Source organism: Mobula hypostoma, chromosome 19 (assembly GCF_963921235.1).
Source record: "Mobula hypostoma chromosome 19, sMobHyp1.1, whole genome shotgun sequence".
In the NCBI taxonomy this organism is placed as follows: Eukaryota; Metazoa; Chordata; class Chondrichthyes; order Myliobatiformes; family Myliobatidae; genus Mobula; species Mobula hypostoma.
In genome coordinates this window covers 30,476,317-30,494,477 of record NC_086115.1, presented here as the reverse complement: position 1 = coordinate 30,494,477, position 18,161 = coordinate 30,476,317, and the positions used below count along the sequence as shown (strand labels likewise).

General features: G+C 40.8%; 1 protein-coding gene across 1 annotated transcript in view; it reads right to left on the bottom strand.

Annotated features, from left to right (window-relative positions):
* pcdh15b (protocadherin-related 15b) overlaps nt 1-18,161 on the bottom strand; it is a 785,155-nt gene that overhangs the window by 215,050 nt on the left and 551,944 nt on the right. The window contains exon 20 of the mRNA XM_063072091.1: nt 9,413-9,529. Coding sequence (XP_062928161.1) covers nt 9,413-9,529 — 117 coding nt within the window. The remainder of the gene's footprint in view (nt 1-9,412; nt 9,530-18,161) is intronic.

Below are 18,161 nucleotides of genomic sequence, written 5' to 3'. Positions count from 1 at the left end.
CCTCCATTTGGACAGTTTCTCTTACTGTGGACTGCTGAACTCTCAGGTCTTTAGAAATGCTTTTGTAGCCTTTTCCAGCTTCATGCATCTCTACTATACTCCTTCCAAGGTCCTCTGAAAGTTGCTTTGATCAAGGCATGGTGCACATAAAAAGATCTTTCTTGAAAAGCACAGGCTCTGTCAGTAACCTGACTTTGTATGTCTCTTTTTAAAGGGCAGAGCACCTCTACAACCCACACCTCTTCAATCTCAACTCATTGATTGTAACACCTGACTCCAAATAGCTTTTGTAGAAGGCATTACCCTAGAGGTTCACATGCTTTTTTGAAAGTAGACTATGATTACTTAAATGGTGTGCTCAGTATTGACAAGAAGAAGTACAATTGTTTGTGTGTTAGTAGTTTAGGTAGATTGCGTTTGCCTATTATTATGACTTAGATGAAGATCAGACCATGTCTTATGAGTAACTAATGTAGAAAACCGTGTAATTGCAAAGTGTTCACAAACTTTTTCTTGTAACTGTATATAATAATATTTTTGGTAGAAGGAATGAAGGCAGGGACTATTTTCTAAATGGGGAGAGGATTCAGGAATTGGAGGGACAAAGAGATATGTAAGTTCTTTGTGAAACCCCCTTTTGCTGGGTGTCTTGAGAGATGCCACTCGTTAGCCTCTTGCTAACAGCCACTGAACTCAGCAGTGAGAAAACCACCTTCCTCAAACTCTGTACCTCTAGGGTCGGTATGACTTGAGACTCACCAAAACTAGGACGTTGGGATGTCTTGACCACCCAAACTCCGATTTGTGCGAATACTATGTGTATACTGCCCCCATGCAATTAGCCTTCAACAAGAAATAGCAGATTGTACACCACATACAACTATAAAGCAAGTACATTTACAAATTTCAGCTTTATCAAACAATTAATGGGAAAAAGAAAAGAAAAAAATAAGAAGAGCCCATTACAGTTAACCCAGCCCAAATGTCCACATAAATTGGATTTCATCTTGAAGTTGTCTCTAACTCACGCATTGGACTCACAGTCTGCGTGAAAGCATACACCATCAACCGAATGTCACTCGAAACCCATCCCAAAAAAATGGGCTGCCCCATGGGAGTATTGGTCCTTCTTCCTTGAAGCGATTCATCTGCACAAAGCATCTTGCGCACAAGGATGGCATCCTCAGCCGCCTTCCCTCCTGTCTTCTCCCAGTTCCCATCATAAAGACCTTGACCCACACCAGTGTCCATCACAAAAACCTCTCCACCCAGCGTTCTCTAGAGCCTTCTCCCAATTCCAGCATCCTGATTGGCTGACATAACATTCCTAAGTTGAACAACGTAGCCCATTTTCTTTATCTCCAACCCAAACATGCTAAAACAGAACAGATTGCTCTTAAAGAACTGCTAAAATGAAGTACCTACAGCATAGCCAAAGCATTATATTTGCATGATTCCCGAAAAGTTAACTTGCAGGTTGAGTAGGTAGTAAGGAAGGCAAACGCACTGTAAGCATTCATTTCAAGAAAACTAGAACAAAAAAGCAATGATATAATGCTGAGGATTTATAAAATATTGGTGAAACCACTTTTGGAGTACTTTGAGTGGTTTTATGCCCCATATTTAAGGAAGGGTGTGCTTGGACAGTGTCCAGAAGTGGTTTATGAAAATTATCCTAAGGATGAAAGGGTTCATGTATAATGAGTGTCTGATGGCTCTGGAGTTTAGAAGGATAAGGGGGAATCTCATTGAAACTGACTGGATATTGCAACGCCTGTAAAGAGTGGATGTGGAGAGGATTTTTTTTATAGTTGGAGAATCAAGGACCAGAGGGCACATCCTCATCTGCAGAATACAAGGACTTTCCTTTAGAACAGAAATGAGGAGTAATTTCTTTCACAATTGGTGAACTTGTGGACTTCATCTCCACAGATATCTGTGGAAACCAAAGCATTGGGTATATTTAAAGCAGAGCTTAATATGGGCTCTTGATTAGAAAGGACTTCAGAAGTTAAGGGGAGAAGGCAGATGAATGAGGTTGAGAGGGAAAATAAATCAGCCATGTTCAAATGGTGGAGCAAACTAGATGGGCCAAATAGCTTAATTCTGGTCCTATGTCTTATGGTCATATGGTCACGTGCCACTCTGATGCCCATTAGATTAAGTGGAAATCTTTTTCACAAAGTGAGACCACCCGAATGTTATATTTTAAAGTTCTGTGATATACAACAAAGAAATGACTTTCATAAGTATCTGATCCTCTTAACAAATATTTACTCTGTCCAAAGATCTGATTAATTTAAAAAGATCCTATTTTATTCATGGCTAATTCTGTGCTCTGAATTTATCATTATTTTCTTTCACCATATTTGTTCTACGTAGTCAGCCAGGCTATGAACATGAAAGACTAACCTAATAAAAGCCTTGTAAAAATTGTCTTATTTCTTTATGAAGATGAGATTAGTTGTATTTTAGTGAATAACATGTGAAAAAAAGTCTTGTCAGATGGAATCAAATCAATCTGACAATCTGAAAATTGTAAGAAGCAGACAACAGAATGTCATAATCACTTGAATTATTCTACCTACTAAATCTCAACAGTGGGTCCTGCAGTAAAAATGAATATAGAACACCACAGCTCAGGAACAGGCCATTTAACCCACAACGTTACTACCAACCATGAAGCTAATCTACTTAATCCTATTTGCCTGCACATGGGGTCTCTATCCTTCTTATCTCTGTCTGTTCATGTCACTGTCCAAATGTATTTTGAACATTGCTATGTATATCCTTCTACTACCTCCCCTGACACCTTACATTCTCCACTTGCCTCACAAATATCCTTTAAACTTTACCCCTCTCACCCCTCTCACCTTAAGTCTATGCCCTCCAGTACTTGTGTTTCTGTAATCTGGAGAAAAGACTTAACCATATACCCTATCTAACCCTTTCATACATATATGTTTATCAGCTCACTCTTTAGCCTCTGATGCTCCATAAAAAAGCAATACAAATTTGTCCAACCCAGGGTACTTAAAGAGGTGGCTCTAGAAATCGTAGACGCATTGGTAATCATTTTCCAATGTTCTATAGATTCAGGATCAGTTCCTGTCGATTGGAGGGTAGCTAATGTTATCCCACTTCTTAAGAAAGGAGGGAGAGAGAAAACAGGGAATTATACACCAGTTAGCCTGAACATTAGTGGTAGGGAAGATGCTGCAGTCAATTATAAAAGATAAAATTGCGGCACATTTGGATAACAGTAACAGGATTGATCCGAATCAGCATGGATTTACGAAGGGGAAATCACGCTTGATGAATCTTCCAGAATTTTTTGAGGATGTAACTATGAAAATGGACAAGGGAGAGCCAGTGGATGTAATGTACCTGGACTTTCAGAAAGCCTTTGATAAGGTCCCACATAGGAGATTGGTGGCCAAATTTGGGAGTAGGGTACTGACATGGATAGAAAATTTGTTGGCAGACAGAAAACAAAGAGTAGGGATTAACGGGTCCCTTTCAGAATGGCAGGCAGTGACTAGTGGGGTACCGCAAGGCTCGGTGCTGGGACCGCAACTATTTACAACATACATTAATGATTTAGATGAAAAGACTAAAAGTAACATTAGCAAATTTGCAGATGACACAAAGATGGCTGGCAGTGTGAAATGTGAGGAGAATGTTATGAGAACGCAGGGTGACTTGGACAGGTTGGGTGAGTGGGCAAATGCATGGTAGATGCAGTTTAATGTGGATAAATGTGAGGTTATCTACTTTGGTGGCAAGAACAGGAAGGCAGATTACTACCTGAATGGTGTCAAGTTAGGAAAAGGGGAAGAACAACGAGATCTAGGTGTTCTTGTTCATCAGAAGGCAGGAACGGGGTACTGATTGTGGATGATCAGCCACGATCACAGTTAATGGCGGTGCTGGCTCAAAGCGCCGAATGGCCTACTCCTGCACCTGTTGCCTATTGTCTGTTGTCTACACTCCAATTCAGGAAAAATCTTCTGCAAACTCACTAAACCCTCCACATTCTTCCTATGGTAACCAGAATTGCACACAATACTCCAAGCATAGTCAAACCAATGTATTATACAACTGCAATATGGCTTTCCAACTTTTATACTCAATGTGCTGACAAAGGCAATCATGCTGTACATCTTCTATATCATCTCATCTACTTCTGTAGTCACTTCCAGGATTGTACCACAAATCTATCTGTGCATCAATGATCCAAAAGGTCCTGCTATTTACTGTGAATTTTCCACTCTATAGCTACAGTATATTAAGAGTAAAAGGGTGGCTGGGGAGAGAGTAGGGAGAGAGTGGGGCCATCTTGAACCACAGGAGATAAGGAAAATTTTAATGAATATTTCTTCTCAGTGTTCACTGAACAGAATATCATGTTTGCTCAAGGGATAAGAGAAACATGGAGATGTTTTAGTGGACATTCACATTACCAGAGAGGAGGTATTTCCATGCTTACAGTGCATTAGGATGGATGAATCTACAGGGCCTGACCGAGTGTATTCTCGGACTTTCTAGGAGGCCAGAAAGGAAATTATAGAGACTCCTGTGGTGACATTTGCTTTATCATTAGCCACTGGTGACGTTCCTGAAAATGTTAGGTGGCTATGGGTGTTCTGTTATTTAAAAAGCGTAGCAAAGACAAGGCAGGGAACTACAGGCCTGTTAGCCTGATATGAGTAGTGGGGAAGTTACTGGAGGGCATTCTGAGGGACAGAATCTACCAGCATTTTCACAGGCGGAGTCTCATTTGGAAGAATGCTTAGGCAGTCATCCTTGAAGTACCTTTTAGAGTGTTTTGAAGAGGTAAGGTCCCGTGGAATCTAGGGGGATCTTGCTTCTGTAGGTGAATTCAAATTGGTCTGGTTGTGGGAAGTAGAGCGCACTGGTTGAAGATTGCATCTCAGAATGGAAGCTGGTGACTAGTGGTGCACCAAAGGGTCAGGGTTGGGATCTTTATTATTTGTTATTTATATATAGTAAATGAATTGGATGCAAATGCACAAGGCTTGTGAAGTAAATTTTGCAGATGACCCAAAATTAGGAGGTGTTGTTGATAGTGAACAAGATTAGCATAGATTACAGGAGATCAATTACTAAAGTGGGCCAAAAAATGGAAAGTAGATTTCACTATCAGAGTGAAGTGATGTATTTTGGAAAGTCAAATCAGCATAGGATTTATACACTGAATAGTAAAGCACTAGGGACTGTTAAGGAACAGAAATTCACAGGGATACAAGTGTATAGTTCATTGAAGGTAAAGTCTTAAATAGAAAACATGGGGAAGAAGGCATATAGGAAACATCAATCAAGGCATGGAGTATAGGAACTGGGACATTTACATAAGTGGTTGGTGAGGCTGCACTCGGATGTCTGTATACAGTTTTGGTAACCCTGTTATATGAGAGAATCAGTTAAACTGGAAAGAGTGCAAAAAGGTTTACGAGAATGTTACCAGGACTAGAGGGCTTGTGTTAAAGGGAGAGGTAAGGTTAGGCTAGGTTTTTATTCAATCTTAGATGTATCTCTTATACTCAATGGGCCAAATGGCCTAATTCTGCTCCTTTGTCTTACGGCCTTATTCCTTGGATCACAGGAGTATGAGGGATGACCTCATAGAAATATTTAATATTGTGAGAAATATAGACAAGGTGAATGGTAAGTCACTTCCCCCTGTCATGTGTGAAGCCAAGCAGAGCTGGAGAACGGATGATGTTAATGAGAGAGATAACGAGAGACAACGGAGAGCCATTCAAAATGCTAATAAGAGAGAAGAGAGAGATAATGAGAGAGAGTCACATAATTCAGATGTTGGCGTCTGCCACAGACAGTTTGCTTTGAACCTGAACTGTTCATTAATAATTCTGCTGAGACAATAGGATGTGTGAAGTTTGATGGACAGGTGATACCCCATCAGGGGGATAAAAATAGCGGGTTTGCTAAGGCACAAGACACACGCCACGAGACCCTGGAAAGAGCATTGTGCCCCCCAAGTTGGTAGGAGTTGGAGGACCGATTTGCGGAAATCGGCCAGAGGTTCACAGGGTGTAAAGGTACTACCGGTGGGGACCTGTTGTGTGTCCGCCCTTGCCTGGGTGCCGGGTTCACCACGGAAGAACGGTCGCATCCGGAACGGAGGGGTCACAGTCAGTGACCACAGCGGGATCAGAAGGCATCGAAAGGTTTGCCTGAAACCAACTGTATCTCTCACTCTCTCTCTCTCTCTCTCTCTCCAACGGTACAACAACAGCGATTACTTCGAACTACACTAGACTGAACTGAACTCTGCTTCACCTTAAGACTGATCATTTTACCCCTAGACTGCGATAGAGCTTGGTTGATTCCTATTACCCTATTTCTGTGTATATGTGTATATTATCATTGCTAACCTGTTACATTTATATCCTTGCAGTTAGTGTACTATATTAATTACTTTTGTTAATAAAACTTTATTAGATCCTAGTAATCACAGACTCCAACGAGTGTTCCGTTTCTGCTGGTTTGACAACCCAGTTACGGGATACGTAACACCCCAGAGCACAGAAGTCCAAAACTAGGGGTGATAGGTCTACAGAGAGAGGGGAAAGAATTAAAAGGGGCTAAATGGGTGACTTTTCACATGGGGGTGGTGAGTATATAGAATGAACTGCCAGAAGAACTGGTTGAGACAGGTACAATAGTGTCATTAAAGAAATACTTGGATAAGAACATAGAGACTGAGAGAGATATAGGCCAAATGTAGGAAATTATGACCAGTCATGGTTGGCGTGGACTGGTTGCGTTGAAGGACCATTACCTGTGCTGTTTTGCTCCATGATACTATGACTCTATGACTTTTGAAGCTGACATTCCAAAATGCACCACTACATATTTTTACAGAAAAAAAACACTACATCTGTCATTTCTCCACTCATTTTCCCTTTAGATTCATAATCTGCTGCCTTATTTGACAACATTCTTCATTTTTGACAATACGTCCAATTTTCATGCCATCTGCAAACTTACTAATCAGACCATCTATATTTTCAATAAAATTATTAATATATATTACAAATAACAGATGTCATAGCAATGATCCTTGTAGGACACCACTGGTTAAGGACTCTCTACTACCCCCTGCATCTACAGTATGACCAAGCCAAATGTATATCCAATGTACCAACTCACCATGGATCCCATGTGACTTAATTGTCTGCATCCTTCAGTACTACTATGAGGAACTTTGTAAATGCTTTACTAAATTCCATGTATTGAACATCCACTGTCCTACCCTCATGAATCTTCAGTTCTTCCTCAAAAAATTCAAATCAAATTTGTGAGACTGAATCACTCCCACACAAAGCCGTGATGACTATTTCGAACACACTCTACTTATAAGATTCTCCCTAAGAATCTTATAAGGCTTACCAGCCTGTAATTTCCGGGTTTCACCCTTCTTAAACAAGGGAGCAACACACGCTACGTTCATTTAAGAACTGGGTGTACCATCTGGTTTAACCTTGGTCCTTTGTTAAATCATATACTGGCTTTTTATGATTTGAGAATGGCTATATCCACTCCTGATAGCATGTTCCAGGCACTTTCCACCCTGTAAAAAATCCTGTCTCGGAAACGTAATGGGATGGAAAGGGTGTTCCATTGTTAGCTATGTATAGAACATTATCCTTAGATGGGAGGAATCCATTTATTTAGTTTGGAGGCTTGATAGGTTTTCCTCATTGATAAAACAGAAAATTTATGATAAATACTTCAGTCACATTTAGCATACACTGTAGAGGAAACTCTGTCCCAGGCATCAACCTCAACTTTGTTTCCATTTGTAAGGAAAGAGTTAATGTGATTCATCCTTGGTATGTGCAAAAATAAAATGAAAGTTCGAAGACAAAATGGTGCCAGCTTGGAACATGGTGATAGTCCGGAGACGTGTACGAGCACACATCCCTGAGATTAGATAATGAAGAATGTTTTCATCCTTACAGACATAGTGTCTTTGTAATCCTAAATTGTGTGCCTGGGTTGAAGGTTGTAAGAGATAGAGGGGTTCAGCTAAGGGATGGAAGAGCTCTGAGAAGATAATTCTGTTGTAGATTTGAAGGAATCTTAAAGGGTTCAAAAGAGACACTTTGTACAAAGGGGAGAGTTTTGTCTTAGGTTAGGTAATGACCAGTGTTAGTGCTAGGAGATGGAGAAGATAAGGACAAGTACATAAAGAATTAGAATATATCATGAAAGGGACATGTGGATAAAGAAAAAAGGCTACGTGAAAGGTTGTTGGATCTGTGGGTTTTCTCCGACACTGCAGAGATCGGCTTAATAAGTGGATAAGTATTATATTGTTTTCTTTATTACTTCAGTAATCCTTTGTTTTTCTTTCAATACTGTATTTATGCTAGTTCTAATAACATGATTTCTTATGGCCTTCAACATGTGTGCAGTGTCTCACTTCGTTTGAAAATGCATATGTGAATGCCCTGAGTTGAATCAGAAAAGAACACAGAACGAATTTTAAAATAATTTTAGTTACACCATTACAAACCCAATTTTCAGCAGGAACCGACTTTATCTTACCAACAATTTCTCACTTGAGGTCTGCCATGGCCATTTTAGAACAACCCTTGGTTTAAGCCAGAGTGTAATTGCCTGTTCAAATTAGTGTCATATAACTTGATTGGGAGCCAAATGCCATTTTATTCCAGTTAGATGTGATATATACTAAGTGCCATACACATTGTCAAAGTAAAACACCAATCAGTCGGTGATTCTTAAATGGGTCATTTAAATGATGCAACTCAGCAATAAAGAAAACAGCTCGGGATTAGGCTGCGGGATGAGAACAAGATTTTCCCATATTCCTTATTGCTAAGTCCACCAAAGTGTTACCCTCTTCAACTGCCAACTTAATCCTTGCTGGAGAATATCTTTTTTCTGTGATAGGGCCATCTGATTCATCCACCCCACATACTGTGAGCAATTAGAGCATGGAACGCAATGGCAGGATGCCAGTTGCCTACAGACAGAATCCTGACTATTCAAATTGTTCTGATCTCTTGCCAGCAATTTTGGAAGCAATATTGCAATCATTGGATGTCTATTGAGGATTTACATAGGCCCTTGTGTTAAAAAAAAACAGTAATATCTAAATGTTTCCTTATTTCCAAATAAATGATAAGTTGCTCTGATGGTAGAAGAGCATTACCAAGATATTAGACATTTCAATTCAATAAATACTTAACTCATGATCAAACACAGTTACGTAGCAACTTCAACTCACACAGGAAGACAATAATAGACTTCTTACAGGCGTTACTAGAATAAAATACTGTAACTTTCATAATGTTTTATGTAATTGCGAAAACATTATTTTTTTGAATGTGGAACTTACAGGAGGGTCCATATCTTCAGCTGACACGACAGTGATAAGGCTTCCCTTAAGTGCATCTGGTGCGACCAGTCCTTTATAGACAGGCTTACTAAATACAGGGGCATAGTCATTCATATCCTGTAAAAGAAAACTTTGAGTTATTTGTTTAAATATTAATCAAACCAAAGTGATTCCAACAATTTGAAATCATATTTAATGAGACACTAAATACTACCACAACTTTATTTGTCAAATGGAAGCCTATTTATTCTTTATGACGGGGGTATGTGATTGCTGAGATTAGCTTATTCAACTGATCAACCAACAGGCTATTATAGATTAATCTAGTAATGTCATATTATTGATCATCCTAATGTTTATATATTACTTCCTTTTCATTAAGTTAATATGTCAAAGTATTGATAGCTTAACTAGCTGTTAATACAGAGGACAATATTGACAGATGCACAATGGACAAACTACTTAATGATTTGGGCCTCCGCTCTTCATTATCGAGTAACTGCTTCAAATCCACATGGAAAAGTCAGGATCAAGTTTGGCTGTGATGCCTATGGCAATCAAATGACCTGTCAACATATACTATCTGACATTATTTGTGTGAGGTTTCAAAAAATGCACAGAGGCTGTGAAACTGCAACAAATCAAAGCCTCCAGAATGCACGAACAAAGACAAATGACAAGATTACAATTATTTCAAATTAATTTAAAGCTTGACTTTTCATATTTAACTGCCAGAGAATTTTGTTTTTTTAGATTGATATTCTCAAAATGAAGTAATTCCTATCATGAGGATCCGATGTGGAAGAATGTCTAATGATACTTAAAAAAATTTGAATGTTTGCTCTGCACTATATTTTCCAGCGTGAACATAATCACTACAGAAACTGACCACATACATATAAATAGCAACAGCACAGGGAAATTTTTCATTGACTTAAAGCAAAAAAAACAAAAAGAGCAAAAGATGAAAATAATGGATTATGCATGTGTTGACAGTATAAAAGTAATGCTGGATTTGATCAGTTATAAATTCCCCTGGTTCATGCAGCAAAGTGTAAGTGTAATGTAGTGTAAGTTCAGTCACAAACAAGAGAAAATCTGCAGACACACACAAAATGCTGGAGGAACTCCACAGGCCAGGCAGTATTTATGGAAAAGAGTACAATCGACATAATAATATTGGTCTCGGCCCGAATTATCGACTGTACTCTTTTCCATAGATGCTGCCTGGCCTGCTGAGCACCTCCAGCATTTTGCGTATGTTGATGTAAGTTCAGCCCATGTCCATTGAAAAACAATGACTCAGATGAATCCCACTGTCCAGCTCCCAGTTCATAGTTTTGTACAATATGGCTCATTATGTACTGAGCTGGGTGCACTTTAAATGTGATGAGGGTTCCTGCTTTTTACTAATCTTTCAAGCATTGTGATCCCATTATACTTCGCATGATAAAATGTTCTCCAATTTGCCTGCCAGTCATTCTAACTTAAAGCTATGGCCTAATGAGCTGACTCTGATGGCATTTTCTCGAATTATGTGTTGAACTTCTTTGTTTATGCCAAGGCCGAAGGAATACTGTATTTTCTTGTATTTTCCTATAATCAAGAAGGAGGTGATTCAACCCATTGATTTTGTTCTGGCACTCTGTAACCTAGTCACCCCATGTCCTTTAACAATCCGCTCCTTTCCGATTTTCTCACCAGCTAGCGACACCAGGGGAATTTACCGAAGCCACCAGAATGTTTTGGTGCTGTGAGTGGAAGAATTTTACCATGAGACCAACAAACCAACTGAGTATTTAGGTAACTAAAACAAGTCATTGATGTGATTTCCATATTATTTCATTGTATACACTTTCCCATTAAGTTACGTTTCTAAAAACTAGGTAACAGATTGCAATTTCCTAATAGCTTCCATTGTTTATTTGTGTCTTTGAGTCAGCCCTGCATTAAAGAGTATGCAAACATGAGGAAATCTGCAGATGCTGGAATTTCAAGCAACACACACAAAAATTGGCAGCATAGGAAGAGGTACAGTCGACATTTCAGGCCGAAACTCTTCGTCAGGACGAACTGAAAGAAGAGATAGTAAGAGATTTGAAAGTGGGAGGGGGAGGGGGAGATCCAAAATGCTAGGAGAAGACAGGAGTGGGAGGGATGGAGTCAAGAGCTGGAAAGTTGATTGGCAAAAGGGATATCAGAGGATCATGGGACAGGAGGCCCAGGGAGAAAGGGAGTGGGAGGGGGGAAGCCCAGAGGATGGGCAAGGAGTATAGTCAGAGGGAAAAAAAGGAGAGAGAGAAAAAAAATAACTTTTTAAATAATAAATAAATAAATAAATAGATAGATAAATCAATCAATCAATCCTCCCGCCACCTCACTAGGAATAGGGTTCCCCTCGTCCTCACCAACCACCCCACCAGCCTCCGGGTCCAACATATAATTCTCCGTAACTTCCATCACCTCCAATGGGATCCCACCACTAAGCACATCTTTTCCTCCCCCCCCCGCCGCTTTCCACAGGGATCGCTCCCTTCCCGACTCCTTTGTCCATTCGTTTCCCCCCCCCATCCCTTCCCACCAACCGCCCTCCCGGCATTTATCCTTGTAAGCGGAACAAGTGCTACACATGCCCTTACACTTCCTTCCTCACCACCATTCAGGGCCCCAGACAGTCCTTCCAGGTGAGGCGACACTTCACCTGTGAGTCGGCTGGGGTGATATACTGCGTCCAGTGCTCCCGATGCGCCCTTCTATATATTGGTGAGACCTGACGCAGGATGGGAGACCATTTCGCTGAACACCTACGCTCTGTCCGCCAGAGAAAGCAGGATCTCCCAGTAGCCACATATTTTAATTCCACGTCCCATTCCCATTCTGATATGTTTATCCACGGCCTCCTCTACTGTCATTATGAAGCCACACTCAGGTTGGAGGACCAACACTTTATATTCCGTATGGGTAGCCTCCAGCCTGATGGCATGAACATTGACTTCTCTAACTTCTGTTAATGCCCCACCTCCCCTTCGTACCCCATCCCTTATTTATTTATTTATTTATTTATTTATTTTTCTCTTTTTTTTTTCTCTCTCTCTCTCTCTCCGTTTTCTCCCTCTATCCCCCTTACTATACTCCTTGCCCATCCTCTGGGCTTTCCCCCTCCCCCTTTCTTTCTCCCTAGGCCTCCTGTCCCATGATCCTCTCATATCCCTTTTGCTAATCAACTGTCCAGCTCTTAGCTCCATCCCTCCACCTCCTGTCTTCTCCTATCATTTCGGATCTCCCCTCCCCCTCCCACTTTCAAATCTCTTACTAGCTCTTCCTTCAGTTAGTCCTGACGAAGGGTCTTGGCCTGAAATGTCAACTGTACCTCTTCCTATAGATTCTGCCTGGCCTGCTGCGTTCACAAGCAATTTTTATGTGTGTTGCCTGCATTGAAGAGTAGGTGTTTTTCAAGGCTATCAAGTAATTACTACTTGAACTGTTCTGTCATTTAAATATAACATTAGTAACGGTATAATGACTGAAAAATCTGCCAAGAGAAAAGCAACAAATTAATCACACATTTCATCTCATAAACGAAATGTAATTTGTTTGGCTTGAATTGGATAACCACATTTAGAAATATTCTGTCTTTTGCACAAGGAACTGAACCTTTGAGGATTTGAGATATATTTTTGACTGGTTTTGGGCTACCGACCTTTAGCCTCTAGCACAATAATTCAAACCCAGACTAAAATCATTGCAGTGAAAACCTTTCCTGTCCGGCAGGTGAAATGATGGTATGGCAGTATAAATTGGGCGCCACGATAGCATAGATTGGCTGGCATAGTAACATAGTGGTTAGTGTAACACTTTACAAGTGCCAGTGATCAGGATTCAATTCCCACCGCTGTCTGTAAGGAGTTTGTATCTTCTTCCTGCGACTGCACAGGTTCTCTCTGGGTATTCGTTTCCTTCCACATTCCAAAGACATATGCTTTAGGGTTGGTAAGTTGTGGGTATGCTGTATCGATGTCAGACCCATGATGACTCTTTGGGCTGCCCCCAGCACATCCACAGACTGTGTTGGTCGTTTACGCAAATTACGCATTTCAACGTATGCTTCAAAGTATCCAAGTACTGGTGAGCCGAATTGGGAACAAGAGAGGAGGCTGCTCACTGGTCCGTGAGTAAGATTTAAAAAAAGGAGTGTTTGCAGGCTTTTGGTGTTTTCCAGTGACCCAATCAAATCACGATTCATTAACAAAAGCAAATATAAACAAGAGAGGGACAAATGGAGCAGCCATTGTTGTAAGTGGACTAGTGTTGGAGCAGGGAAGCTTTGGTTTATCAGGTTTGGGCGAGGTAAGTATCTGGTGTGTTTCTTCTTCTTCATTCCTCCTCTGTTAGTACATATATAGTGTGGTCAGGATTACTCTGGGACTGTGTTGTGTTCTTTGTGTGAGATGTGGGAATTCTGGGAGACCTCCATCCTTCCGGATAACCACAACCGCACCAGATGCACCGAACTACAGTTCCTCAGAGAACGTTTTAAGGAACTGGAGCTCTAGCTCGATGACTGTTGGCTCATATGGGAAACTGAGGAGGTAATAGAGAGGAGCTACAGGGAAGTGGCCACCCCTACGTTTCAGGAGCTGAGTACCTGGGTAACTGTCAGGAGAGGGAAAGGAAATGGGCAGCCAGTGCAGAGTACCCTGTGGCTGTTCCCCTCAATAATAAGTATATCACTTTGGATACTGTTGTGGGTGAGGGGGGGCTACCAGGGAGGAGCTGCAGCAATCGGGTCTGGTGGAAGGCGGAAGAAGAAAACTGCAGTGGTGATAGAGGATTCCATAGTTAGCGGAGTAGACACGAGATTCTGTGGACGAGATAGAGATACATGGATGGTATATTAATTCCGAGGTGCCAGGGTCAGCGATATCTCAGATAGGGTCCACAGTCTTCTAAAGGGGAACTGTGAGCAGCCAGAAGTCTTGCTACATATTGGCACTAATGACGTGGGTAGGAGAAGGGAGGAGGTCCTGAAGAGCAAATTAGGGGCTAGGTAAAAGGTTGAAAATCAGAATCCCCAGGATAGTAATCTCAGGATTGTGCTTCTATCACACACCAGTGAGGGCAAGAATTGGATGACTTGGCAGGTGACTGGTGCAGGGGGAAGGGTTTCAGATTTCTGGATCATTGGGTTCTCTTCTGGGGATGGTATGACCTGTATAAAAATGAAGGGTTATACTTGAACCCGACGGGGACCAATATCTTTGGACAGGCTTGTTAGAATTGTTGGGAAGGGATTATACTGATTTGGCAGGGTGATGGGAAGCTGAGTGATAGTGCTGAGGTTGGCGCAGTTTGTATACAAGCAGAGGCAGTGCATAGTGAGATTGTCAGGAAGGACAGGCAGATAATAGAGCAAAATTGCAATCAGTGGGATGAGTTGCAGTGTAATGGAGACAAAATCAAATAAAGGTGATGAATACAGGATTGAAGGTGCTATATTTGAATGCACACAGTATATGAGAAAAGGTAGATGATCCCGTAGCAGAGAGAGATAGGCAGGTATGACATTCTGGGCATCACTGAGTTGTGGCTGAAAGAAGAATATAGTTGGGAGTTTAACATCCAAGGATACACATTGTAGCGAAAGGACAGACATATAGGCAGAGGGGGTGACTTGGCTCTGTTGGTAAAAAATGAAATCAAATCCTAAGAAAGATCCCAAGTGAGAGAATTTGTAGAGTGCTAATGAGATGGATTTTTAGAGCAGCTTGTGGTTGAGCAACAAAGGGATAAGCTATTCTGGATTGAATGTTATGTAATGAACTGAATTTGATTACGGAACTTAAAGTAAAGGAACACTTAGGAGGCAGTCATCATAATATGATAGAATTCACCCTGCAATTTGAGAGCGAGAAGCTAAAGTCAAATGTATCAGTATTACAGTAGAGTAAAGGGAATTACAGAGGCATCAGAGAGGAGCTGGCCAAAGTTTATTGGAAGGGGACACTAGCAGGTATGATGGTAGAACAGCAATGCCTGGAGTTTCTGGGAGCAATTTGGAAGGCGCAGGATAGATACATCCCAAAAAAGAAATATTCTAAAGGTAGGATGAAGCATCTGTGGCTGACAAGAGAAGCTAAAGACAACATAAAAGTAAAAAGGAGGGCATATAATTAAGCAAAAATTAGTGGGAAGTTAAAGGATTGGGAAGCTGTTAAAAACCAACAGAAGGCAACTAAAAAGTCATAAGGAGTGAAAAAAATGAAATATGAAGGTAAGCTAGCAAATAATATCAAAGAGGATACCAAAAGTATTTTCAGATATATAAAGATTAAAAGAGAGGCTAGAGTAGATATTGGACCATTAGAAAATGACACTGGAGAGGTAGTAATGGGGGACAAGCACATAGCGGATGAACTGAATAAGTATCTTACATCATTCTTGACTGTGGAATATCAGCAGTATGCCGGATGTTTAAGAGTGTCTGGTGGCAGAAGTGAGTGCAGTTCCTATTACAAGGGAGAAGGTGCTTGGAAGCTGAATAGTCTGAAGGTACATAAGTCACCTGGACCAGATGGACTGCACCAGAGGGTTCTGAAAGGGGTAGCTGAAGAGATTGTGGAGGCATTAGTAATGATCTTACAAGAATCACTAGATTTTGCCATGGTTCCAGAGGATCGGAAATTTGCAAATGTCATTCCACTCTTCAAGAAGGGAGGGAGGCAGAAGAAAGAAAATTATTTGGCCAGTTAACCTGATCTTACTGGTTGGGAAGATGTTGGAGTCAATTGTTGAGGATGTGGTTTCGGGGTAATTGAAGGCACATGATAAAATAGGCCAAAGTCAGCTTGTTTTCCTTACGGGAAAATCTTGCCTGACAAATCTGTTATTTATTCTTTGAGGAAATAACAAGCAGGATCGGTAAAGGGGAATTGGTGGATGCTGTGTACTTGAATTTTCAGAAGGCCTTTGACAAGATGCAACACATGAGGTTGCTTAACATTTTAAGAGCCCATGGTATTACAGGAAAGATATTAGATTGGGCGGACCATTGGCTGAGTGGCAGGAGGCAAAGAGTGGGAATAAAGAAAGCCTTTTCTGAATGGCTGCCAATCATGATGTTCCAATGGTGTTCCACAGGGGTTGGTACTGGACCGCTTCTTTTTGCACTGTATGTCAATGATTTGGATGACAGAATTGATGGCTTTCTGGCCAAGGTTGCGGACGATACGCAGATAGGCGGAGGGCAGATAGTGTTGAGGAAGCAGGGAAGCTGCAGAAGGATATTTTAGAGGGATTAGGAGAATAGGCAAAGAAATGGTAGATAGAATACAGTGTCAGAAAATGTACGGTCATGCACTTCGCTAGTAGAAATAAAAGTTTAGGCGATTTTCTAAATGGGGATAAAATTAAAATATCTGAGGGACAAAGGTCCTTGTGCAGGATTCCACAAATGTTAATTTGCAGGTTGAGTCAGTGGTGAGGAAGGCAAGTGCAATGTTTGCATTCACTTTGAGATGACTTGAATATAAATGCTGATCTTTTATAAGGCACTGGTGAGGCCTCACTTGGAGTACTGTGAGGATATTTGGACACCTTATCTGAGAAAGGATGTGCTGTCATTGGAGAGGGTTCAAAGGAAGTTCACAACAATGATTCTAGGGTTGAAAGGCTTATCATCTGAGGAGTATTTGATGGCTCTGGGCCTGTATGCTTTGGAATTTAGAAAAGTGAGGGAGGATTTCATTGAAACCAATTGGATGTTGAGAGCCTAGATAGAATGAATTTATAAAGGATGTTTCCTTTAGTGGGGGAGTCTAGGACCAGAGGAACATCCATTTAGATCAGAAATGAGGAGGAATTTTTTTTTCAGAGGGTGGTGAATCTGTGGAATTCATTGGCAAAGGTGGCTGTGGAGGCCAGGTCATTGAGAATACTTAAGCCAAAGGTTGATAGATTCTAGATAAGTCAGGGCATGAAGGGTAACAGGGAGAAGGCAGGAGAATAGGGTTGAGAGGAAATGGATGGGCCTTGGTCAAATGACAAAGCAGATTTAGTTGGCCAAATGCCCTAATAGCTCCAATGTTTTCTGGTGTTAAGGAAAAATAAAGCAAATCTCTTTTATCCCTGAGTATTGTCAGCCTAATAGAGAGTATAGAGTGAAGGATACATTTACAAAGCTCTCCTCAGTTCAGCAGTAAATTGGATATCTAACCCGAGAGAGCTTATGATTCTAATGAACAATAAAGGAAACAAAACAGAACAACCCGAGTGTTCAGCTGGAATCATCACCAGCAGAGGAAATGTAACTCAATATCTAATCACACTGTTTGTAACCGGTATTTAATCCCTTCTCTGTGGACATCTTCATCATGCAAAGTATAAAATATTTGTGAAAGGAAAGGTGTACTTGAACATGTGACAGGGAAATAAAGTGTGCAAATATAAGGGTTGGGAATGCTCTGAGAACCAAAAATCATTCAAAAGACCCAATATCCTCCTCCTATATAATAATACAATATCACAATATGTTCACTGGTAAGAATAATAGGAATGTAACATCCTGAACACAGGATATTCTGCAGGTGCTGGAAATCCAGCACAAAATGCTGGAGGAACTCTGCAGGTCCGTCTGGATGAAGGGCCTTGGTCCAAAACACGGACTCTTTATTCCTCTCCATAGATGCTGCCAGACATGTTGAAATAATGTAACATCTTGACATGGTTTTATGTGATAATGCAGTCCCAAAGC